The 26,095-nt window shown below is 39.8% G+C and overlaps 2 protein-coding genes across 2 annotated transcripts; both read left to right on the top strand.

The window, feature by feature from the left end:
• The first annotated feature begins 444 nt into the window (after positions 1 to 444).
• On the top strand, positions 445 to 10,946 carry samd4b (sterile alpha motif domain containing 4B). Its single transcript, XM_087795286.1, has 13 exons — positions 445 to 715; positions 1,639 to 2,154; positions 2,465 to 2,938; positions 3,452 to 3,679; positions 3,786 to 3,895; positions 4,184 to 4,270; positions 4,644 to 4,911; positions 5,514 to 5,599; positions 5,827 to 5,942; positions 6,121 to 6,319; positions 7,284 to 7,410; positions 8,064 to 8,147; positions 8,558 to 10,946. The coding sequence occupies exons 2-13, from the start codon at positions 1,959 to 1,961 to the stop codon at positions 8,584 to 8,586; spliced, it is 2,004 nt and encodes a 667-aa protein (XP_087651412.1). The 5' UTR covers positions 445 to 715; positions 1,639 to 1,958; the 3' UTR covers positions 8,587 to 10,946.
• Positions 10,947 to 11,146: 200 nt separating this feature from the next.
• On the top strand, positions 11,147 to 16,980 carry socs9 (suppressor of cytokine signaling 9). The gene is made up of 2 exons (XM_087795839.1): positions 11,147 to 11,261; positions 14,090 to 16,980. The coding sequence occupies exon 2, from the start codon at positions 14,242 to 14,244 to the stop codon at positions 15,880 to 15,882; it is 1,641 nt and encodes a 546-aa protein (XP_087651965.1). The 5' UTR covers positions 11,147 to 11,261; positions 14,090 to 14,241; the 3' UTR covers positions 15,883 to 16,980.
• The last annotated feature ends 9,115 nt before the right edge of the window (positions 16,981 to 26,095 follow it).

The raw sequence follows: 26,095 nt of genomic DNA on the forward strand, positions 1-26,095 counted from the left end.
TTCACACATACTGATGTGAGTAGGCTGCACACTTGTGCCAAGTTCACCATCAGGAGCAATCAGGGTGAAGTGTCTTGCTCAGGGACACAACGACACAAGCTTGTCTGGATTGCAACGTCTTTTAAATTGATTTCAGTTTTATTGCCTATAAATGATGTGAATGTTTATCTATAGCAATCCCTTAATTTAATGTTAATATTAATAAATATTAATTAATTAAAATAATCCCTTAATGTAATGTTAATATTAAAGTGTGCTGCTTCCAACCTTTTTACAAAAAATATGTTAAAAAGTATTAATTTAAAACAAGAACATACCTCAAGTTTGTTCTTAATATTTTAATTTTAATTTTAAACCCTTCTCTAAACTCATTTATTTTTGCCCGCTTGACTAAACGTTACGTAGCGTCCAGACGCGAGGCGTCACTTTACGTCTGACGTCACTGAATATCGAAGTGGGTTTCCACAGGCGTATACTTATTTTCTCTATTGCAATAAACAACACCTATAGTGTTCTTCGAATGCTGGGCCTGCCACACCTGACACCTCGCAGGACTCCCGCTGTGAGGAATGCCAGTGTGGAATACCGTGCATCGGATTAAGACCTTGCTTCTTCCAGCGAAACTAGCGATTCTGCATCGGTTAGCAGAACTTGCTAGCTAAGAAGCTAAGGCTAGCAGGCTAGCATAGCTTGCTAACACTGACAACTGCCAAAGGTAAACAACGATCAAATAATAAACAGTGTACGTACATAGGACACTGGTGTGCTGTGTTTTAACAGTATTGGATGACGTTGCAGTGTATTTTGTGAGCTCGCAAACCTAAAGTTAATCGAAGAAAATGCGAAAGCAACAGCGTCAACGAAAAACAATACAAATCCCTCATCTCTCCCTAGGCCGACTCGGCTAACTTGTTTAATGGTATATATAGAATAGTATAAAATGTATCCACTAATGTAGTTTTACCAATAAAATAGTAATGTGTAAAACAGCTGCCAGTTTGAATCCAAGGCTACCGATGGTTTGAACTTCTCCAGGGCTTCAGTCTCAGAGGCGGCTAGTTTTGATATATGATGTTTATCATAACCTTTTTATTAAGTGTCTTTCACGACAGCCCACTTTATTTGTGTTTGCTTCTTCTTTTGTTAGTCAACTGTTAATCCACCTGTTCCGTATCATGTCTGTTTGTTTAGTTCATTCGTTGTTTAATTTGTATATTATTTAACTTACAATAGTGTTGTTTAATTATATTTTATGAGTTATTTATTGTTGTCTTTTATTGTTTATCTTCTTAAAAGGTACCTTCTTATTTTATATAATAATATTATAAGAAAAATAATTATAATTGAAATGTTTTCTGAACAGAAAGGCTGTATGTGAATGTGAAAGTCCCTTTGAGGAAGTCATACTTGGTATGTTGTGTCATGTGATAGTCACAACTTTAATCCCTTTCAAAATGATTGTTAAGTTCTTGGTTAATATTTATTATGTGTTCCTTCATCTAATAACATTATATTGAGTGAAGTGTTTGTTGGAGTGTCAGAAATAAAATCCAATTATAATCTTTTGTGAATGTGTAAACTACATATTGTATCGTATATAGTATATTATAACATTTTCCTCTACTTTTTTTCTTTTAGGCACTAAATATGGGATCCTGAACATGTAAAGGTCGAGGAAAAGAATTGGGATTATCGGAGAGAAAATCTTGCTTGGTCTTTTTACCTTGCTTTTGAATATTTATTTTCAATAAGCTGCCCAACCGTACCCTCTCAAGTTTCCCCTCGCCCGTAAACCATGTGAGGACCCCTCGGTCCAATCTGAGGGGATCCCTGGACTGTTGCAAACACGACCCCGCTGTGCGGGGTGAGACTGGTTCTGTTCGAATCATTAGACTATTTTTTTCTTCACCTTTTTCCACTGTCACACATTCCTGATCTCCTTATTAAGGAGACAAGCCATGATGTTCCGAGACCAGGTAGGAATCCTTACAGATTGGTTCAAGGGCTGGAACGAGTGTGAACAGACGGTGGCACTGTTGTCCCTCCTGAAGAGAGTGTCCCGCACCCAGGCTCGCTTCTTACACATTTGCCTTGAACACTGGCTTGCCGACTGCACAGAGATACAGATCCTTGAAGCTGAAGCCAACAATGCAGGTAAATGAGCTTTTTCTGTGTATGGCTCAATTTGCATAGGCATTAGTGGTTTGATCTGTTCGCCAATGTTGAAATAAAAAATTCAAAATAAATTCACCAAATGACAAAAGGAAAGCCTTACAAAAGGCAGTGCAATAGTGGATTAAATCAAGCATCTATTGTGTAAATGTATCTATGAATCATAATGTGGTAAACCGCATACACTATATAAATAATATTTCCAAATTAAAGGCGATGGTTCATTTGCTGCTGGTCATGTAAGTAGAGTTTCTAAACAAGCTTGAAAAACGTTTTATTTGTCTTTCCTCAGCAATTGTCAACCAGTGGCATCAGGAGCCAAAGGAAAAAGTGGTGTCCCTGTTACTGTCTCACCTGCCCTTGCTGCAGCCACGCAACAGCGAGGCCAAGTGCGAGTACATGAAGCTGTTGCAGAAGGTGTTAAGTCACACTATCGAGAGCAGCTTGTTTGTGGAAGAGAGCAGACAGCTGCTGTCCTACGCACTCATCCACCCCGCAACCACTCTGGATGACCGAACATCTCTGGCCATGTGGCTCAACCACCTGGAGGAGCACCTCTCCAGCGGCTACGTGTCCTCTCGAGTACCTTCGAGCCCCTACCACCCCCGCCAGGGCTCCGACGAATGGCCTAGTTCTGCAGAGGCTCTGGAACCTGGCCACGCCTGGCAAGAAAAGTCCCCCTCTTCCAGCACATCTCCGTCTGGTCAAAATGGACACATGGTTTTTCCGGGCGGTTTGTCTTCTCCCATTAACAGCAACAACACAGGTTATTTGACATTCTTAATTCAAGTAGATTGTTAAGGAAACAAAACCTTCAACATGTTGGTAAATTTGCACCAAATCAGTTTACAGTCAAGTAGCTTCACTTAGTTGGACATATAGGATATTAAAAAAGAACAATTTCATTTTAAAACAAATTGGAAATGAAACAATTTCTTTGAATTTAAAATATGCATTGGAACTTGTGGGGGGCAATTTTACAACTACAACTTCATGAATGGGGACAGATGAGTAGTTTACTACATCCTCTTCCATTTTTCAGAGTAAATATGTTTTTGCATTGCTGCTTTAACATGTTTTTTATGTATTTGTTTGGTGACAAGTGTTTTTAGTTCTCTTTGTAGTGGTCTAATTTCTCTTCTCCTGAGTTTGCTCAACTACATTGGGTGTATATCAGTCAGGTTTTTCCTGTTCTGTTCTGAATATTAGAATTTCCAATAATTGGACCCATATCTCTGTTTTGTCACCTTTTCTCAAGATTCATTTTCATTGCTCTTAGGTGTGGGTGGGCCGTTAAAGAAGTCCATGTCTGGGATGCCATCCAGTCCTCAAGCTTGTGGCTCTGAATGGGTTGGCCAGGACGACACCATGAACCGACAGAGCTTCGTCCCAACGGATCACGCACCCCTGTCCCCTCAAAGCAGCGTTGCCTCCTCGGGCAGCGAGCAGACAGAGGAGCAGGGCTCCATGCGTAACACTTTCCAGGAGGATGGCAGTGGCATGAAAGGTCAGAGTTAATCACTTAACTGAGCATTGACCAAATGCAGCCCTTTTTGGCCAGAAGATGTCTGTGGCAATAATTATATAACACTTTTGATGTTGTTTGTTTCCAGATGTTCCTGCATGGCTGAAAAGCCTCCGCCTTCATAAATATGCCTCACTTTTCTCCCAGATGACCTACGAGGAGATGATGATACTCACCGAACATCACCTGGAGTCGCAGGTTCTGAGCCTTTATTTAAACCGACCGAGACCGAGTTTGATTATTCCACCCCCCTTATCAACTGTGAACAAAACTGGCCTCGAACCTGATGATACATCTACTGTCAATGAGGCATGAAATTAACCAACGCACCCCACAGTTATATTGAGCCACACATGCAAATGGAACATTTTTTTGTTGGTGCCCCTTTGGCTTTAACGGGCAGATGCCGATTTGGTTTGTTATTTATTAATGTGTTCCATTGAAAAATGACTTGTTTGCTTTTTTTTCTGTGTCCTCTCTGTTTAGAATGTGACGAAAGGGGCACGGCACAAGATCGCCCTGAGTATACAGAAGCTGCGAGAGAGGCAGAGCGTGCTCAAGTCTTTGGAGAAGGTAATGTGAACGTTGTCGTGGTTCATCTAAGCCTGCACATGCATTTATTATTTTTGAATTATATCAATGACCGCAGTTACTTGAGTGTGTCGTAGTGACACTCGGCTCTTTCAAAAGTAAGAATCCCTGTTAAACCTAATGATGCGTACCGAGCAGGTGGTTTTACAACTCTGGAACATTTTTGCAAATGCAAAAGGATTGTAGACTTCTTCTGAGATCATTGATTTCAAAGTCTTAGATTATTGTTTTAGTTTTATTTAAAATCCAGAAACGGTTTGAATAAAGCTGGTCTAAAGTCGTGCAAAAACATATCAAACAAAAAAAATTGTGCCACCCATTTTGTAGGCAGAACTAATTGTATACACATTTGCAGGATATTTTGGAAGGAGGAAACTTGCGCAACGCCCTCCAAGAGCTGCAGCAAATCATAATCACTCCCATCAAGGCCTACAGCACGCTGACTTCTATACTGACAGCACGGGAAACTACCTCCTCCCCTTCAGAGGCCACAAAATCTGAAGCTGACAAAGATTCTACCAGTTTCCACTCACATAACACACCTCCATGTGATGGCGACTCCTCGGCCACGCCCATCTCAGAAGGAGACATTGCTGGACAGTTTACCAGAGTCATGGGTAAAGGTATGTTTCTATGTGAACAACATTTCTTTCGCTTCCTTTGCCATTTCCTTCACAAGTTTCTATTTGTGTTTCATCATTACATGAACTTTATTTTTATCATACATATATAGTATATACTGTGTATGTATGAACCATACCTTTTATTTGATGGATTAACGACGAGGGTATTCTTTAAAATGTCCTTAATGTGATGTTTATAGAGGTTTAATTCAAGTTTTAATCTCATATTGCTATTTTACTTTGACAGAGGTCTGCCACTTAAAGGGTGATGGATACATGGGTTTGTTTAAGTGATCACAACAACATTATGATGTTCTTCCAATCAATAGGCGATGGTAGAGCAGTATTCGTAGTGATCTGTGTAGTGCCAGGATACTACTCGATTTCCTCTTTTATTTGTCCTTGTGAAAAGGCAGTACAAGTAAAGTAACAGTCAGAATGTCACAGAACATGTTAGACAGCAGGGGGCACTGGTGGAAAGCAATGTATCAGTTTAATTGCTGTGGGTCGAATCACACACATTTCTGAGTAATATTTTTTTTAACCAGTCACTGAAAACTACTTGTTTTTTTATTTTTGGAACTACTTCTCCTTCATTTCAGTGTGCACCCAGCTGTTGGTGTCACGGCCAGATGAGGAGAACATCAGCTGCTACCTTCAGCTCATTGAAAAGTGTCTCACGCACGAGGTGAGAACCTACAAACATGGTCCGACTGCTAAAAAATATTGCCCTTAAGCACTGACTGGGCAAAAAACATTCAATGGATGCCTTTAATTGGAATGGATGACTTTGCCTATTTAAAGAATTAAAATTCAAAGTGTAGCCCATCTGCTGTTGAAAAGAAATAAAATATTTGCAGGATTATTTGTAAACTCTCATTTTGAAAATCTAATGTATTAAATATTCTATTTCAGGCCTTTACAGAAACTCATAAGAAACGGTTGGTTTCTTGGAAGCAGCAGGTCCTCAAACTGCTCCGCCTGTTCCCACGGAAAGCGATGTTGGAGATGCCTGTCTACCGACAGAAAGGGTGAGCCCCCGCAAATGTTTTTGTGTGTCTTAATGCCAGATAAGTGCATGTCACCCCACTTTCAGCCCGTGCTATGATAGTTTTCGTGCCCCTTTTACCTTTGTTTCATTGAGTCGCTTTACTTTGGAAATAATCTGTGTCAGCAGGAGATTTAAACTCTTGTTTGTTCTAACTCCAGCTGGGCCTACGGATCCAACTCCCTCCCGACAGCAGGCTCTGTGAGTGGAGGAGTAGGCCGACGGGGCCAAAGGCAGTTCCAGATGACCCCTCGTGGACTGGCCGCAGGCCGCATGGGGCTATTGAGTCCTGGTGGGATTGGAGGCGCATCTCCCCGCCACACTCTTACTAATCCTTCACTGGCTGGCCAGGGCAGACAGGTAATTGCTTGTGTGAATTTTGAATGTCTTTATTTTTTCTCTTGACGGTATGTGACTCACTGGAAACATAATTTATTTCAAGATAAATTATAATAACTGTAATCATTTGGGTTAAATATGAATTACAGAAGTGGTTTTTGGTCTTGATAAATAAGAAGGGTGGGCATATTGCTCAGCTTTTTCAACAGTAAAATTAAATTAAATTCAAGTACATTCCATTTTTGTGATGCAGATTACCTGCAAAAAAGTATATGGTTTTAATCCTGTGTACAGAGCTTTTGTGTTTAAATTGTATTTTTTAGAACTTCAATCGGAGTTCAATTAATTTGCTGAATTATTTTCTATCATGTAATTTTAAACCTGCTATTAAAAAGTATGCTTGTAAGCTAAATTTACCTTTATTGGCTAGGGTACTTAAAGACGGCTTTAATGAGTGTTGGTCTATAAATGGATGAAATTATAGAACCCTATCAATGATGTCAGACTGTTTTTTTAGTCCAATTAATTAGAAGAATCCAGGAAAAGGGATAGGGAAAAGTTGGCATCTTCTGTCTGTGATGTGTCTGTCAAAAGTAAGGCAGTGTTTGATTGAAAACAAATCTTTAGACTGACGGAATACAGTAACATGCTTACACGTCGAAGTGTCAGAAGTATTTACTTTAAAAGCATGATCTTAATTATAAGGTTACAAGGTTACTTTACGATTTGTTTAAATTTAATTTTCTGTCAGTCCTGTCTGTCCTTCAAATAAATATGTATCTATGTATAGTGAATGGATAGGCTGTGTTGAACTAATTTGGGAATAAAACCAAATCTTTCCTCAAAAATCATTTAAGGTGTGTGAGATTTGTAAATTCACTCGGTTCACTATTAGCCTTTCTGCAAGATGACAATGACATCTAGGTTTTAATGATTCATTATAATTGCTCCTTGTTTTCTAAACACTTTCTCTTTATTTGTGTAGAATCTATGGTTTGCCAACCCTGGAGGCAGTAACAGCATGCCAAGTCAGAGCCGCAGCTCGGTGCAGCGGACACACTCACTTCCTGTCCACACGTCCCCTCACACCATGCTCATGTTCCAGCAGCAAGGTACTGTCAGGTCCAAGTGCCTCGCTACTTTCTAATCTTTTTCTTCATGTCTTCTGCCGCCATCCCTCGAACGTCTCGCTTGAGTTGGTCTTTTGCAGTGATCATGTAAATTTGTAATTTGTTAGTTTTAGAGTCGCATTTGTTTTCCCACACAATCCAGGACATGGATAAATTGGACTGCTGCAGAGAACAATTGGATCAGTTCCACCCGCTACATTAGATGCAGAAGTAAAACCTTCTGAATTTGTCAGACGCCTGGATACAATACTTGTTTTTCTCTGCGCAAAGGCACATTCTGTTATGAACAACTTGCCATATGCTGCCAGTTCTTGTTTGCCTCATTGAAAGGTTTATTCATTTGTTAAAATATTTCCTTCATTTTCTATGTGGAAAATATAAATTCATGTCCAATTAAAACGCATTAGACGGCTAAAGAACTTGGCCTTAGTGGGGATTTCCTAGAAAAATGTCCAAATATAATTTATTGACTGTAAGGTAGAAACATTATTAAGTGTCATTGAAACTCTGCCCGAACAAATTTGAAGGAAACATTCCAGATTATCCAGGTGTGGACATGTATTTTATTTGTTCTAAATATATAATGTTAAGGAGGTGTTGACAATGAAGTATCTCTGTTTTTATTTTATTTTAAGAATGCCAAGTGCCAGGTCCAGACCTGGAGATCAACCCCACGCTGGAGTCACTGTGCCTCAGTATGACGGAGCACGCCTTAGGGGGTAAGTAGTAGCAGTAGTTTTTATGTTTTTAATGATGAAATGCTTGCTAGTGGTACCCTGAAAAATTAGGATTAAATCAGCATATATGTGTTAATACTTTTAATACTGCTGGGGGAGCAACACAACTTAAATAATAAAAAAACACAGTGGAGCTTCTTTTATTTGGAAAATTGTAAATCGGATAGCGGAGCAGGAACGGATTAAGAAATCACCCTTTAAAATTGAGGTTAAAAAGTGAATCAGGGTTTCTTGTCTCTACCATAGGTTGGTCTTGCTAGGGTCTGGGTCCTTCAAAACCCGTCTGATGTAGTACTGTATAATCTAATCAGAACTGCGAGCACCACACTTTGAGTCTGTCTCATGCAATGGTTGTGGATGTAATTAACAGTTATTTGTTCTCTTCTTCTCAGATGGAACAGACCGAACATCTACAATATGAAAAGAGTCTTCAAACACTCTTGAGTTAAAGCCTGTCCAGCTCCTTGTCACCCAGCACAAAGATATATGTATGATCGAGAGAACCAAGCAAAACAGTCACTACTAAATGACAGAAAAACTGTGTACACGTTCTCTAATATTTTTGTACTTTATTATATACAACTAAGTTTATTAATGTGAATTAATGGAATACAGATATTATATTGCAGGGCAGAAGAAGTGTGTGAACCGCTCTGTCAGCTGTAGGACTGTGACATTGCATGCAGAGTCTCAAGTTTGCCGGCTAAGGAGACTGACACAGTGGTGCTGTCTTAACGAGGTTCTGCCCTCCGAGCTCTTCTGTTCCTCCTGACTTTCTGTGACAGGTGCACCACATGTGTAGTCTCAGAGCAGGTTCCAGCCAGGAGACAAGGCACCTTTATTAAATTATATTTGATATTAGGCACTAAAGTATAATTTGGGGTACACTCACTTGAAGAGGTGAGCGAGGCGTTGATTAATAGACACTTAGATTCTTCTGTGACCAGTGCTAGTGAGGGCGTTAAATCGGGACAGCATTTCCTGAGTCCCCCGGTGGTGATGGCAAAAAAGGTTAAGCTCAGCAGGTTGAGCGTTTGTCTTGGTTGTTACATAGTGGGAGTGACTGTCCTCTCTACTAAGCCAAAGAGAAGAGTTGTGCGATTCCTAATTTGAGAGGGACGTTTGTAGTGAAACAGTGCATTTCTCCTTCCTCCCTAAAACAGCAGCTGTGATTTGTCTTTTATTTTATGCCCTTGTTCGTAAATGATGATGAATCTTCCTTTGTGCCGAGGGAACCCAAAGGGGGCTGGAAGGATATTGATAACCGGCGGGAGACTTTTGAGATCACGTTGTGGCGCATGAGGCCTAATTTGCTAACAAATGAACCAGAAGGTAACGGGACGCCGCCCTCCTCCTCACACGGTCAAAGCGACGATTTGATGAATCATTCTTTTTAAGGTGCTTGAAAAAAATGTCCACCTGTGTTTTGTCATTTGTTTCAGAATCCCATGGTCTCAATGTTTGGATCCAAAACTGTCTTATTCAGCCTCTGTCTTTGAATGTGGCAGAGCGGAGGTGCATGTTCGTGTAATAGGTCTTAACTTTTCGCTCACTCTTGGTTGCATCATGAAGGCAGGGATTGATATTTGGTTTCAGCACAGCCATATGAGGTCTGAATTGTCCAGGTGGTTATTTACAGATAATCTGTTTCAATTGTATTTTTTACTCTCCCTTAATATTGATGCTTATTTTCTATAATCGCATGTTTTTGCCACACTAATACAGCACTGTTGTAGATAGAGGAAATGGTGGTGGATGGGCTCCATTGTCACCAAATCACAGAGAAGGAACGAGCATAAAATCTTGCAACTAATGTTTATAACGCCTATATGTCACTGTTTACATCTTTTTTGGATGATACCCAGCTCACGTTTTGTGATGTCATAAATAACCCATTGTTTCACTATGTAACCCATTTAAGAACTAAAGCCGCTACACACAGGAGCTGGCTGGAAAGCTTGAAATCAGAAGCTTTTTTCACCCCCCCAAAAAAAAGCTTTTAACAGGCTCTTTCCAGCCTTGTGATTTGGCTCTGAGAAAACTTTTTCATGTGGTGCCTGAAATGCAGAGCCCTCAATATCTTGATTTTAGGATATTGAGTAGTATTCTAGTCATGGATTTCTTCAGAGCAGGCTCTTGGATTTTTTTTGACTTGGGGAAACAGACACCACAGTCATACCCTTAAACCTCAATGCTGACATTGTGTAGAAACTTTGCTACCTTGAAACGGTCACTCACTTTACTGTTTATCAGGTGTTGTTACATGGCTCAGATCGCTCTTCTCGTGGCACTGCTCATTTGGACAGCGCTGATACACGGAGCAGTAGCAGATGATGACGATGCTTGTCTGAGCCACAAATTAAAGAAATGAGTAAACTGAACACTAATAACAGGCCAAGGAACATGTTTACTCCATGTTTACATTCCAATGGTGCACGAAATGAGTCAGGGGTGAAATGCACTTCATGATCATTGCCTGGTGTATTTTTTAAACATGAAGCATCCAGTTGGAGGTACCAAGTAACCAGGATCTTTAGTGGACCTGAGAGCTTGTTAATGTCCCTGCCAAGCTTGATTCTTGATTTAACACACTTGGCTGTCGGCATCTCTGTCTTTTACAGTTTATATTCATCTCGGATGACGTTCCAGATATATTTTATAAACCTTTCGCATCTCATGCTCAGCTGCATTTTTTACTGTCTCATTTGTGTGTGAATGGTCTGAAATGCAGCATCTGTTGGATCGTGTCAGTTCAAATAAAGAGGTTCAGTTCTTTTGCAACTTATACTTGTGTTATGTCGTTATTATAATTAAAGTGTGAATGGCTGTCAAAGCGCTTTGTGACCCTGGTCTAGAAAGGCGCTATATAAATAGAGATTATTATTATTATTATCATTATTATTATAAATGTATTGTAGTTTATAAAACAAGAAGTAAACAAGACGGTGTCCACCCCTTTTTGTTGTTTCACTTCCGGGTCATGTGAGCATTGCATTCCGGTTATCCAGCTAATTCAAACTAGCTGCCTCTTTGTCATCGTCCTTAATTCTCCTGACATGAATAACAAGCCATTATTCTGGACGATTGATTCATGAGGTGAGTCCTGTTTCCAAATAATCCTACAGTAGTCAACCGTAACCATAATGGAGAATACTCGCTCCTAAAATCGCTTAGCTGTTAGCCTGCTAACGAAGGTTTCCAACTTCAAACGAATGCTTGCTAACTGTATTAGCAGCGCTAACATAGATGTCACTAGCATAAAAGTGGATGTGAAGTAGTTTAACCAACACGTCAACTTGATATTGTCGTTTCTTTCCGAAGGTTAGCGGTTACAAAAGTTTAAACTCGTCTAGTACAAAGTGTTGGATGTTATAATGTGTGTTCAATATTGTCCAAGTATAAGTAAATGTTTAACGGATGGCTTATCAAAGATGTCAAACAAATATTTGATGATTACTTCTATTGCCTGGTAAGAAGTTATTTTCCTGTACTTTGTATTGCCTCAGATCGCACGTGAAAAGATAGTGTTGCTGTTTAGAAATTATGTATTTGTGTGATCCTGATGGGCATCTGGTAACATGTAACTTAAAGGGCAACACATGTCAAAACTAAACTTTCTAATGTTGAAGTCTTCCTCTTCAAGATGCAGTAAGTATTACCATAAAGTTCACCCTCTAAAATCTCAGCAAACAAGAGGTTACGAGAATAATGAGCTTCACTCATCCTCCAGCCAGCCTTAGTTACACCCCGCTCTGTTTATTCAACAAGTCATTTGGAGTTGGAGACATCCGGGATGGAAAATATGCAATTTTTGATGCACATTTAATCACAGAAGGCACCACACAATATTAACCAATCAGAAGCAACATAAGGCGGGTCTATCTTTCATTAAGTGCATCACTACTTACAGACAACGTGTGATCGAGTCGTCGCAACTTAACATTTTGCTGTAACGCTAACTATCGCAAGAGCCAAACTTAAATCTGGAGAGTTCTTGCTAAACTTTATGGTAAATTCCCCTCAGTAGGAGGAAATAAACGTTCGGCTTTCAAATTAAGAGCATTTAATCAGCTGCGTCTTCCTTGTAATCCTTTATTATCAGAGCTGTTAAATACTGTATATACTGTTTAAATTCACGTTTGCTAATCCTTTTTTTAAATGATCAGTTCATTCATATTTTCTATATCTATTGATGGTTTAAAAGTAATTAAGATTTAGATTTTCAGCAAATTTAAAGTTTTCAGATCATTAAATATGGAAGGTTAAAGATTTTGAATATAGAATTTTAAATAAATAGATTATTAAAACATAATATTTCATGTATGACTTTTATGTCAATGTCAAAGATGACAGGTTTAAGAAGCTAAAAATGAATGTATCAATATTTATCCACAATTGAATAATCCCAAAGATATAGAGGATGTAGACTTGTATCCCACAAAATATTACAAACATTCAATATACTTTTTGAGGAATTCTTAATTAAAATATATTTTTTTAAACGATCTTAGTCATATGATATTATCAAAGATGACAGATTTATGCTATAACTGGCATGGAGGTGAGGACATCAATCTAATAAAATGATTTAAATCATATTTTAAAAATTAAACCCAAGACCATGCATGTGCGTGTGTGTGCATGTGTGAGTTAAGAATGCTGTTGAGATATGAAAAAGTAGCCAATTGAATAAGCCACTCTTTGGGGTTTATATTATTATTATTATTATTTTTTATTATTATTATTATTATTATTATTATAAAACTAAAGGAGTCTGTGCCTCACCAACCATGAAACTCACCGCACGTCACTGCACAGAAGAGTCGGTGTAGTTGGTGTAAATGAGATTGGATTTCCAGAAAAACTAAGCCCTTTTTTATGCGGGAGGTGCTTAAGCCCATTTTCTAATGTAAATATTTCCATTAAAAGAGAGTTTTGTAGAAACAGGCACATGCTTGTGAGTACAATAGAGGTCCAAGATCTATTTAAGAGACACTAAAGATCCATTTAAGAGACACTTAAAGGCAACACATTGGTTGCCTTAAGTGGGGTTACTTGTTGTATATTAGAAGTTTAAAAGTATCTCTCCATTGATTACTTTGTCGTGAGGTACTGGACCAAAACTGAGTGAGTGGCTCCGACTCTAACCAATAATTATTACAAATAGATATCAATAATATGATCTTTTTATTTGTGCAGGCTTTTTCTTAACTTTGTTAGGTCTGCTGTGTTTGTCTCTATTTTGTCTTGACCTTTTAAAGTATGTATTTTAGCTGTGTATTGTTTTAATTGTTTAAACGCTTTGTGACCCTGGTCTGAGAAAGCTGCTATACAAATAATAATTAGTTACGCACTTAACAATTTCCACTGGGTGAAAGGATAAAAAACAGACTGAACTTTCAAACAAAAAAAAGTAAAACAATAAAGTTAGAGTACCCTTTTAGCCTTTATACTAGTAAAGGACGGAAAACATTGTGTAAAACCGTGTACTTAGAATGTTGCTGATGTTATTTTTCTAAAGCTTATTTTGTGTGTCTTATTTCATTCTATTATTCTGCACTACCTCCTTAAAAAATCCTGCGGCTGTCTTGAAATAAAAATATGTGGTGATAAAGTGCACATCATATATAAAACCTTCAAAATATGGTTATTGGGAATTAGCTTCATTTGTAACCTTTTGTTAAATATCATTTAACTTATTCCTAAAATGTAACTACTTTTTAGTTTATTATGAGGAAGTTTTACTTATAATCATTATCTCATAGAATATAAAGTAAGATTATCTTTATATGTATTTATTCAGGTTTTAATAAGAAAAGTCTGTTTGTTTTGATGGTTCAATTCAGACCTGCACTGTAGATTTATTGTGGAATTATCCATCAGTTAGCTTTAGTATTCCTCATCACTCTTTATTTCCTTTTCAGGTTGAAGAAGATCTTTACTAATGGTGACTGGAACAAAAGAGGCAGATGGAAAACTTCCCTTGGAAGGCTAACAGCTGTTAAGTCATCAAGTTTCAAATCCCCAGGGTTTCATCACCGAGCAAAACTATCGTCATTTCAGAACATAATCTGGGATGTCATTACCCAAGGAGTCTGGGGAGCGAGGGAAAGATCGCGAGAGAGGGGCCCGTCCCAAAGTGAGGCAGAGTCGATCGGAAGAGAGACGAGACGCAGGTGGAGGGCGCAAAGGTGGAAAAGGGAAGAAGAAAGGCTTTTCATCTCATGAGCCTGCAGTTGATCGGCCGGTCAGCGATGGTTTCGAGTACGGTGAACTTCTGAGTGACCTGGAGGCCGGTGACCAATCCTCCCGCTCCCCTCTGAGAGAGAGCTGGAGATGGCAAAACACGGATGCTGCTTCGTCTTTGTTCGGTCAGGAATTACTAGCTCCGGCTCCAGGTCTCAGAACTGTCAGCTCTGCTACAGATTTATCAATGTCCAGCGAAGGTGAAGCCAGAGGCTCGAACAGCAGTCGCACACTACGTCAAAAAATACAGGATGCAATGGGGCAATGTTTCCCAATCAAGACACACAGTACAGTTACACCACCGTCTCAGGCACTCTCATCCTCAACTCCCTGCACCTCCTCCAGGCGGAAAATCCATCTCAGTGAGTTGATGTTGGATGAATGCCCGTTCCCTGTGGGATCAGAGTTGGCTCAGAAGTGGTATTTGATCAAACAGCACACGGCTCCAATCTCCCAGGCCCCCATCCTGGATTCCGCAGTGGTGTGCAGTGCTCCCGTGGCAGCCAAGGCCGTCGTGGTGGAGGATGTCGACGACAAGTTGCGGGAGCGCCGGCGCATTAGCATTGAACAAGGTGTGGAGCCGCCACCCAATGCAGAGATCCACACGTTTGAGGTGACCGCTCAGATGAACCCCTTGTACAAGCACGGGCCAAAAGTAGCTCACGGTATGAATGAGTTGACGGGAACCGACAGAGTTCAGCAGCAGCAGCAACAGCAGCAGCAGCAGCTTCTCATCCAAAGGCAGAAGCAGCACCAGCTCCTGCTGCAAAGTTGTCTGGACACTCTTGACGAGGTGGTAGCCTCCGCCTCAGGGACACCCTTAGGGCACACCAGCAATCCAGATCCCGAACCGACATTTGACTCCGAGGTGAAAGCAGCTAACCTGCCATCCAAATCAATGCTTTCTCAGACGGATCTTCACAATCCCCAGGATGGTTACAACATCCACACACAGATTGACTACATTCATTGTTTAGTCCCAGACCTACTGCGGATCACCAATCTCCCTTGTTATTGGGGGGTCATGGACCGTTATGAGGCAGAGACCCTCCTCGATGGAAGGCCTGAAGGAACTTTCCTCCTGCGGGACTCTGCACAGGAAGACTACCTCTTCTCTGTTAGTTTCCGCCGTTATGGACGCTCACTACACGCCCGCATCGAACAGTGGAACCACAACTTCAGCTTCGACGTGCACGACCCCAGCGTCTTCCACGCTCCCACCGTGACAGGCTTACTGGAACACTACAAAGACCCCAACTCTTGCATGTTCTTCGAGCCGTTGCTGTCCAACCCCATCCATCGCACACAGCCCTTTAGCCTCCAGCACGTTTGCAGAGCAGTCATCAGCAGTTGCACCACCTACGATGGAATAAACCTGTTGCCCATTCCAAACACTCTGAAAAAACACCTAAAAGAATACCACTATAAGCAGAGAGTACGAGTGCGGAGGATGGATACGTGGTGGGAATGAAGGAAAAGTCAACGGATTTTCTTCGAGTGTGCCAGTTAAGCTCCTACGTAGGAAATATTTTGAATCTGTTTCATCCTCACAAATTTAATTATCACTCTTTGCTTTTGGTGTTTAGATCCCCTCCACCTCTTATTCACACTTGCTCAACATGTCACGGTAACATGCTGCTAAATAACCAGCCAATTAGAGAAACTGAGCTCCGGTAACCTCCTCGCTGATTTAAGAAGCTCACACTCTTAGTGCCTGAACCCGAGTTAAATTCCTTACTAGATCATATTTTTAATAAAAACAATTGTATCACAATTCTTGCTTTAGCATCACAGGAGTTTAATCCACTATAGTTCTCTCTTTTTTTTGACCTCCCTTAGTTCTTCACCAGATCCAGTTTTCGACAACTTCAGATTCTTGATACGGTGATGTAGCAGCGTCACTTGACTGTAATGCAAGATCTAAATTCTGGGCTGGGCCACGACTGCCATCTGTGACACTAAATCCTCGGAATTGTGCGTCTTCACTGATGGAGAAGCTGATTTATCGACGTGAGTCGAGCTAAGCAACTCAATCTTTGTGGATCCATTGAACAGCTCCCTCGTAGGTGGCAGCTTTCTCTGAACAGTTTGCCTCCGTACATTCATAATCGATACCTGCTCCATCCTTGCCTTGTGGGGTCCAGCCATGAATTACGTTGTGAAAGATTGTTCTATTTAATACTTCTCCGTGTTCAGCAAGTGTCAATAAGAATTTTGGAAGAACCATTGAGGGCTAAAACTGGTGCTGATCATTCAGTGTTCACTGTCTTAGAATCACAGTATTAAACCATACCATTCACACTTTTCCAAAGTTTTTAATGTTCATTTTAATCATGTTTTATCCAATTCTCAATCCAGCACAGGGACCACTTAATGCATAGTTGGTTAAGATGTTGGACCCGTCCATACCAAGAGTTCCACTTCAGTTCTCCACTCCATCCGCCCGCACTAACTGATAATGCACTGTCCTGATATAATTTATTTCCTGCTGTAAATGTATACATGTAATCTTGCACAGAGATCTTTATCTGATAATTAAACATATTTATATCTCCGCCGCTCACAGAGCCACGTCTCGTCAGCTTTTGTCTTCCTGAGTGCAAATTCGTCTGCTTAATTTTCTAACGAGCAGAGCAAGAGTCCCACTGTGAAAGGAGATGATTATAATGGAGTTGTTCATCAGCTGCCTGCCAGGGTGACGGGGCTCACATTGACAAGGTCTGATTGTGAGAAATGGAGGGGTGATGTTGAGGGAAGCGTCGGAGGAGAGCGTGATTTATCTACGTGCGTATTCTACCACTCTTCAGGAAGGAGTTTAATTTCTTAACACCAGCCAGAGAAAGTGATTGATCGGAACAGATTTTTCATCTTTCTTCAATGAGAGGTCGAGGACTCACTCCGTTGTGTTGGACTCATACATGCCATGTTCCCCAGCTACTTCCTTTCTTGTAAGTCAAGCCATAGTGACTCACTTAGATGACGTGAGAGGGATTTGTTCTACCAGTGTGACGACATGTGAGTTATAGACGTGTTAGGAAAGAGTTTAAAACTTGAAATCATGAACCACATTTTTCAATGTGGTGTATGTGTCGTCTAAACAAAAGGCATCTCAGTCCACCTACAGCAACTGAATGATTTTTAATTGCTTCCCACTGTCGTTGGTTCTAATCCTCTGTCGCCTGCTTCGTTAAACTCCTGCTCGCCAGTGCTGTTGGTCTTCATTAGTTCGCAGTACGAAAAAGATCACATTTGGCATTTGTCAACTTGTCAGCCAGCCTCTTATTAATATGCACATGTTGAAGGCGAGGTATTTGTACCTAAACTGTAACCCTCTTACTGTTTGTACAAATCCAGTCATGGGGGCTCGTCTGGGCAGGACACATTAAATTGTGATAGGAGTGAATACAATAATGAATCTGAATTAAACCGATTTATTAACATGCTTTTTTTTTTTTTACAAAATGAATCTTATTTTCTACCCAAATTTAATGTATTGCTAACATAAAACTCAAGCATTTTTCTTTATTTTATTTAGCATTCATTTTTTTTCAGATTGCTATAATTATATTTACAAGATGTATTTTTGTATGTGTACAGTATGTGTGTGTTATTTTGGTTTATCTTGAAGATGAGGGGAATTTAAGCCGTGTCTTTCAACTTGAATCCAAACAACTTCCTTCTTGACCCCATGCAGCATGTAATGATCAAAGCTAGTAAATTTGTTACTTTAACAGATAATCTACGGTGAAGCCACCTGCTGTGAAACTGCACAAGTTTGATATTCCAGCAGCTCAACAAGGAAACAGCAGGAGTGAACTGGTGCTGAACAAGTGTGCCATAAGAAATCTGTGAATGTTTGCTTGATATCAAATAGGTCACGGCAGTAGAGTTGGTTCATTTCAAGTCTTTTATAAAATGAGTATTTATATAGGCTTTAATTAAATGCTCGAGTGGACTTAACATCTCTGCTGTGCCACTTTCTGTCCTTGTAACTCTGGGAGCCTGTAAATTTGAAGAAAAAGGACTTTAAAAAATGACAGTGGAAAAGCTTTTTACAAGGTAAGTCATGCTTTAGTTTTAGTGGTAGAGACCGACATGAAGTTGAACACAACTTGAATTAATTTTAATTATTCAAACTAAAAAAACTAACTGTGACGCACATTTCTCTTAGTTAGATTTGACCAGATATGTCCTCCCACTACGAAAAAAACATTTTCCTTCATTTGTCTCAGATGTGTTCATCATGTGGTGGAATTTGTATTAAGTCACAGTTTTACAATCACTGTAAACCTTCAGACTCTGATTATAAAGGGCCGTAACACGCTGCTGAATCAGTAGACTAATAAACAGATTGACGATAGTGTTTCTTCTTTAGATGCAGGTGTAATGAGGAAAAGTTCTCAGTGTGTAAGAGAAAAGCAATTGATCTTTGATTAAAAAAGTTTGCACACATAACTCAGTATTTTTAAAATGTTATGCTACTATTTATTATTGTGGTCGTCACTATAACCTACAAAATATTGTGATTATTTCTGTAGGATTCTATCTCTTGCATCCAAAACCATCCAAAATTGAAACCTCATAAATCATGAAAATGTATTCTGACTGGTACAATCCAACTCAATGTATTCACAATTCCAGCTTGAAACCAAAAACCTTTTACGTGGGACACTCAAAACCTGTATGAAATATACAAGTATCTGCGACTTCACCCATATGTTACTAGTCCATGGTTATGAAGCCAACCTGTGGTCACAGCCATCTTTTAAATCCACACCTATTTAGTTATTGCTACAGTGATAATTATGCACTCAAATGTCAGTCGAGTCTAAATTTGTTACTTCATAAGGTTTTGTTAAATAAACAACAACATGGCTTCCTGTCTCTCTGCAGCTAGCCTCAAGTGGACACCTAATGAACTGCAGCTATTTTGCACTACTATATTGGATTCACTTGATAAAACTGGATGTTGGGAGTCAGTATTAAAACTTCCATCCCATTATTTCCTCACTGGTGATTGAATAATAAGGTTTTAACATGCTTAACTGAAGTGTGTAGTTCGTCGGTTTCAGTCTTCATTTTGTGTCAATGTTGAGAGTAATATCTCATGTTGCGTGAAGGAGAGCATTACGCACACAAAGCTTTGAATAGCTTAAACTAAGATTAGTCTCAAGTAATAAGCAAGTGCACTGTAATAGTTGTCTTGTACTTACGGGGCGATAATCTCAAGAGGACCACAATGATTACAGCGGTAATGCAAAAGCGTGGAGCAGGGATCACAGATCGCCCTCTGAATCTCTGTTATGCTGTTTTCTCTTCAAGATGGCTGATTTGATATGCAGAATACAAATCAGCTTCGGAACGTTGGCGTCCGCTAATGAGGCCGCAATGATTTAAACAGCAGGTGGGAGGCGTCACCCAGAATTCAAAGTCAGAGCCGATGACCTTTGTCTACTGAAGTATGTAAAAAAAGGAGAGGTTTTTAAAGATTTAGTGTGATGAAAGACATTTGTGCTTTCATGCATGCGAAATCAAAGGGCAGGACATGAACCAACCATTCCACCCCTCTAATGACCGTTCAGGGCTCTTAGCTCAGTCGTCCCCGGACATCATCTGCCACGCTGAAGTTTACAATATCAACTTTTACCAGTTCAACAAGATACAACGTAGCTTCTCTATATTTGTGTAGTTAGATGACTTTATTAAAAGGCACACATTTATTTCATCAAAGATAGACTCCAAGTAGAGCCGCTTCCTTCATAGATCGGGAGATCCAGTGGAGGTGGCTTCGGGAATCTTGTCAAGATGATTCCTGTGTGGTTTTCTACTGGAGGAGGCCCTGGGTTGACCCAGGACACGCTGAAAACACAACTCTTTTGAGCTTGTCAGGTTCAGACCCTGCAACACAACCTCAAATCAGCAAAAGAAAATTGACTGATGAATTGTTTTTAACACACGCTAAAAGATTTGACTAATCTTTAAGCAAGAAAACCTTTAACCTTTGGCTTCACTTTTACATCCTCCCACTTTCTATATACATATGAATGTAGGCTTGCATACATATGCTTTCACGTGGACGTTTGTCTACGTGCGCCGAATGGAAAAATAATGAGAGCTGCATTAACCTTAGAGCTCTCGCTTCTTAATAAAACATTCAAGCCACTCTGATATTTACCTTCTACGTGGCTTGTTTTCAGCTTGCACTCACCACGGCAGGGCTTGAATCTTTTTAAATCAATAAAGCAGATCGCTGTATAAGCCCTTTACACAGCCAAACATGCTGTTATTGGAAAAACAAGAAGAGAAGGATGTTTAAATGCACTCCAGGTGACAAGTCAGGTTCTTGTGATCGCGAAAAGTAACATCAAAATAAAAGAAGACCTTTAAAAATGATATCCACTTCGATGAAAGAAATTAACCTTCTCTAGTTGCTCACATTAATCACAACACACACAAAGTATAAAATCTTCCATTATGTTGGGAAGAATTAAGTACTTGTTAAGTAGCTTATTATTAATACATTAAGTTTTAATAATTTTACAGTTTTAAATGTAATAATTGTGTTTAATTATAGAAACTTTGATAGGGCCAATAAATATGTATTTTAAAATAATACAATTTGCTTAAGTAATTTTAAAATATTTTTTAATGTTATTTAAGTTAATTTCTTGTTTAGAAATGTGATTTCCTGATTGGATAAGGAACCTCCAACTCAAAATGGGATTATTTAAAATAATACAATACAAATACAGATTTGTATTTATACTACATATTTATATTTTCTTATCATTCTTCATTCAAGAGGATTTCTGAAAATAAGTGTCTTTGCTCAAAATCAGATGGTAAAACTTAACAAGAAAGATTTTTTTATATAACCTTTCCCCCTTCTGCAAGTGTTCTTTTTTTTTTACAGTAGTGGCTCAGAGACTGTTTTCATATGAAGCACTTAGAAACTTTTTCAACTTACCAGGAAGGTAAAACCAGAAACTGACACAACTAAAACTTTAATGTTGTTTTGTAAAGACTAGGACAATTGGCAATGACAGAATTGACAATAAACAACATTGTAGTTACACTATTACAACAGTGGCAGGAGCCAGAAACCTGAAGAAACTAAATAAAAATACATATATTTCATTGTGAAGGAAAAGTTATTCCTCAATAAATGATAAAAAACATTCAGGTTAAGTACAACTATGTATTTACATTGATGTAGTGTCTACACATGTAGTGTCTTCATCTCTTACTGTGATCAAGTCAGATGTTCTGCTTGATGGAAATAAAGATACTGCAGAGGTATCATCCTTTCTCCTGTCAGTGAGGTCGTTTTCTGTTTAATCCTGGTGTGCCGGGGAAGCGACGTGAGAGCAACTGTAATGAGAAATACACGTCAAAGGTTTGGTGCTGAGCTGATTAACATGCTGTGTTCCTTCTCAGTCACAGCAGATGATTCATGAGATGAAGACAAGACTCTTTTCATGCAGAACACTCAGATTTGCTCTTGCTTTTTTATTTTTGGGATCCCAAGCTTGGATTCTAAAGTGTCTTTAGATGTTTTTCTTGACTGAAACTCAGATGTCCTTGAGACAGCAGTGCCTCACATGAGAAGTACAGCTAGTAATCCAACTTGTGTCATCGCTCGCAGGCAAGACTTAAAAGGGAACCTGAAACTCTTAAATCTTGTATGCCCATAATGTCATCCTTCCGACATTTTCAGGACGAGTTCTGTTTTTCCTTTCACTCAAACCTGTGTTCCAATGTAGTGAGTGTATCTTGTCTCAGGCCTGCCTGTGCCAACAAACTACATCCGCCATGACTTGTTCATTGATTTTCCTCTATATTCCACCACTTTACTTGAATTGCTGTGTAGCATAAAGCACAGCAGGTGGCTCTAAAGAGCTACATTGTGTTCCAGCGTCTGGTGTGTGTGTGTGTGTGTGTGTGTGTGTGTGTGTGTGTGTGTGTGTGTGTGTGCTGCAGCTGCCAGCTCTGCCGCACTCATCAGGCAGGTATTAGAAGTCCTGAGGGAAGTAGGGACTTTTCTTTGCCTGGATCAATAGGCCCAGAGCGACAGCATGCTCAACTAAGGCAGAAATCTGATTGGCTACACGTACTTAAAGTATTTGAACCTTTCTCTTTATTCACCTCCCCACGAGGAAAGAGCTTTTGCTGTGAGCCTAATCTGTACATTCGAGCATCATGAGGGAGGAGAATCAGCCTGTGTGAAACACCTGGGGACATTTCAACTCCCAAAATATGCTGGTCATAATCAAGTAAATGTAAAATGACTTGATTTGGAAATACAGCCTATGAAGTGTGAGTGAGCCCGAGCACTGCACGATGCTGTAAGTATCTAGGCCATTAATTCAGGGGAGGGTGTATTAAAGTGACTGGGAACTCTTGAAAGATGTGCTCCCCAAGTCATCCTTCCTCACTTCCACCCAACGAGGATGTGGATTTGCATGACAGATGGGAACACTGCAGCACAGTTATTTTCGGTCAGTAAATGAAGCAAGTGAAGTTTTGATCGTAAATTGGGACAATTCCTTTGAAACAAATGTTGTTTTGTCACAAGCACTTTGCTTACTAAAGTTCTTAAACAACTCACGGTTCCACCCCCTCAGGAGATACACTGTCGATCTGCCGCACGCTCACATCAGAGGTTTGTTTCCCTGGAAGCAGGTCTTTGAAACGAAAATACAAAGAATTTCCTTTCTGTACACCTCCAAATGTGCTCAGGTTCGCTTGTGCTTGTAAATCCCTCGGTGCAGGAAATCTCAGTGCTTCCCCTCATGCTGGAACCAATGTTCAGGCCTCGTGGTTAATGACTGCGGCCATTTTGTTTTCAAAGTATTCATATGATCTCAAATTAAATATTTTTATATTGTCATTTCTTCCAAGGAGGTTAGGTTTTCAGCTGTTTGTTTGGGGGAACATATTGTCAGGAAACTGACTTTCTTTGTTATCTGTAGTTACATCTGGATTGAATAAATATTAATTAGAACTTACCACTGGAAAAGAAATAGGGTACAAACAAAATGTTTTAACAGTATTTTTTTTTTTATATGCGTGCATTGTCATACACATACAGTTCCTTATTTTTCAAGAAATAAAACCACACAAAAAAACTACTTGAGCACATCTAGTGTTCTTTAATTTCATTTTGGTTCATGAAGGTTCTTTCATTCACTTGTAGGACTCTTCACTGTTGTCTCTCACCAGTACTAGCAAAACAAGAAGTGGTATTTTCTTAACACTGAATCTTAATTTTTTTTTACAAGAATACTTTTTTTTTAAATTGTCATTCAACTCGTTTAACTCTCAAATTCAAGAATATGTTTGTTGCTGATGGAATAACCCGGTGATGGGGATACACACACTCTCATGGATTCCTCACAGATTGATGGGATTACAGTAAAAATGACACTTAGCTGATCCTACTCTGTTGTCCTCCATATTGTCACATACTGTCGGTGTACGCAGATTATACAACTGCTCTCATAATATGAAGAGAAAATCTGGATGTAATTTACCATGATATGTTTGCACAACTCATCCATAATGAGGCTGCAGATAAAGCTGATACGATCATAGATAAGCATGTTTTTGCTTCCAGGAACATTGTTACTCATCATCAGACCGGCTAATCAAAAGGCTTGAATATCTGAGAGGTTGTAAAAACAATTCATTATTACAAATAATTCTTACATGGACATTCTATTCCTGTGTTACGAGGTTTGAATGATTGTCTGTGCTTATGTCGGTTTTCTAAGGTACTCAGATTTCCCGTCACAGGTAAAAAAGCTTTATAGACTAAATTGTCTTGAAGTGTGTCCTAATGGACCTGGCCAAGGTTTTATCTAAGAAGCTTGGATGCAGCTGCACTAGACCATGTCTAGGGCAGGCCAACCTCAGTCATGTAAGGACCAATTTAGGACTAAAACAGTCACATTAAAAGAACATCTGAGCCACAAATTCTTTACTGCTTAAGGTCTAGACACTATTATATTGTCGTGAGGATTGAGGATGATTTATTTCATCCTGACAGCTCCAATCAAATGTGTAAAAAGAACTAATTATTTAATCAAAACCAGGCAAAAATATTGGCAAAATATTAAATGGACGTTCACATTATGACTTTTTAAACCAAATTTGCCCCAAAGTTTTTTGAGTTGAACACTTTCCTTTACTTTGTTTACTAAGGGTAATGTAATTAATAGTTATTGAATACATCCTCCTGAACACATCACCAGTAAACATTTTCATTGTCTTTGAGTGTTTGAGCTCTTTCAACAACCATACACCCTCTTCAGGCGACCCCACAAATTGAATCTGACATGGTTATGTTTGTGTGTCTCCATGGGACTTCTCTGTGGCTCAGAAGCCATCTTTAAGGTTGTTTCCTCTGCTTTTGGCAATGTTCTTGATTGCTCCGGTCCTTGTTTCTCCTGTAATTCCCAGTACACAGACGGCTCTGTGCAGTGACTGACCCACAAAACTACAACCTACCCAATTGACAAGCACCTCACCTTCCAGCCCTGCTCTCAACAGTTTTGACCAAATTATATTTGGACCTCTACCTTTCATGGGCCTTCATCCCAAACGTTGCCACTGACTTGTGCCCCTGCCTTGGCCAAACCTCTGCCTTGACATAAGCTAATGCGCTTGTTATGTTTTCACACAGCTCATTATGGCAACTGGTACAATGGCCCGCCCCAAAATCTTTTAGAGCAGAAGCTCAGGGTGTGCTGCAGAGTAAACCTGGCTGAGCAGAGCTACATTGGGTTTCAATTTCTCCCTGGTTGAAGAGGATCGCCGGGTTGGACAAGACACTGTAGATGGCCCGAATCAGAAAGGGGATGGTTTGTGGCTCCACCTGCCAAATGGCAGACCAGGTGACTTTCCAGTCCATTGTCTTTTGTAGCCTCAGACCGACAGCTCTGTTTGTTATTTCTTCCTCCAGTGCAGCCCTCATCTCCTCCAGAATCTGCCTTTGCCTCATCATCCCCTTCGATCCCCTCTCTGAGGTGTAGGAACCAGCTCCAAGACTGCTCTGCCATGAGTCAGCAAGTCAAACATATGTTTTCAGTGCAGACTATCTCAGCATCTAGTACTCAGCTGTGGGACGCCGCTTACCTCCCCCACCAATCCAGCTTTGGCAACATTTGGTTCTCTTGTAGTCTCTGTACATCACAACCTCTGTGTCCGTGTGACCTATGGCGTTTTTTAGAGACTTCCGGTGTAACCAAAGCTTTATGCTGTACCCGTAGAGAGCGATGCTGTCCTTCTTTTCAAAGGTCTCCACAGAGGACATGGGGACCTTATAAACGAGCAGCGGCCATAGTATACCTGGCAGTAGTGATGGGTATATGAGGCCTTATGAGGGCAGCGGATAGTGTGTCATAATACACTTTGTAAGGCCACTCGATGGCACCCTCAGTGAAAATGATGCCAGTTTTCATTGAATTAGTAGATCAGAGTCAAAGATTATAAAGCTGAGAGTGCCCTCTAGTGACACTGTATCATGATACAGCTGGTGATGTCAAGAGCTGCACCTTTTTTTAGGCTCTTCAGTGGTTTCTTAGAGATAGTTGACATTTACTTCCCTTTGATGTTTAATTGTTGCCTGTCAGTGACTTTAAATGTATTAACCACTAGTTCTACAGATTTGGCTGGTTTGAAAC

The sequence above is a fragment of the Callionymus lyra genome, chromosome 7 (genome assembly GCF_982586985.1).
Source record: "Callionymus lyra chromosome 7, fCalLyr1.hap1.1, whole genome shotgun sequence".
Taxonomy (NCBI): Eukaryota; Metazoa; Chordata; class Actinopteri; order Syngnathiformes; family Callionymidae; genus Callionymus; species Callionymus lyra.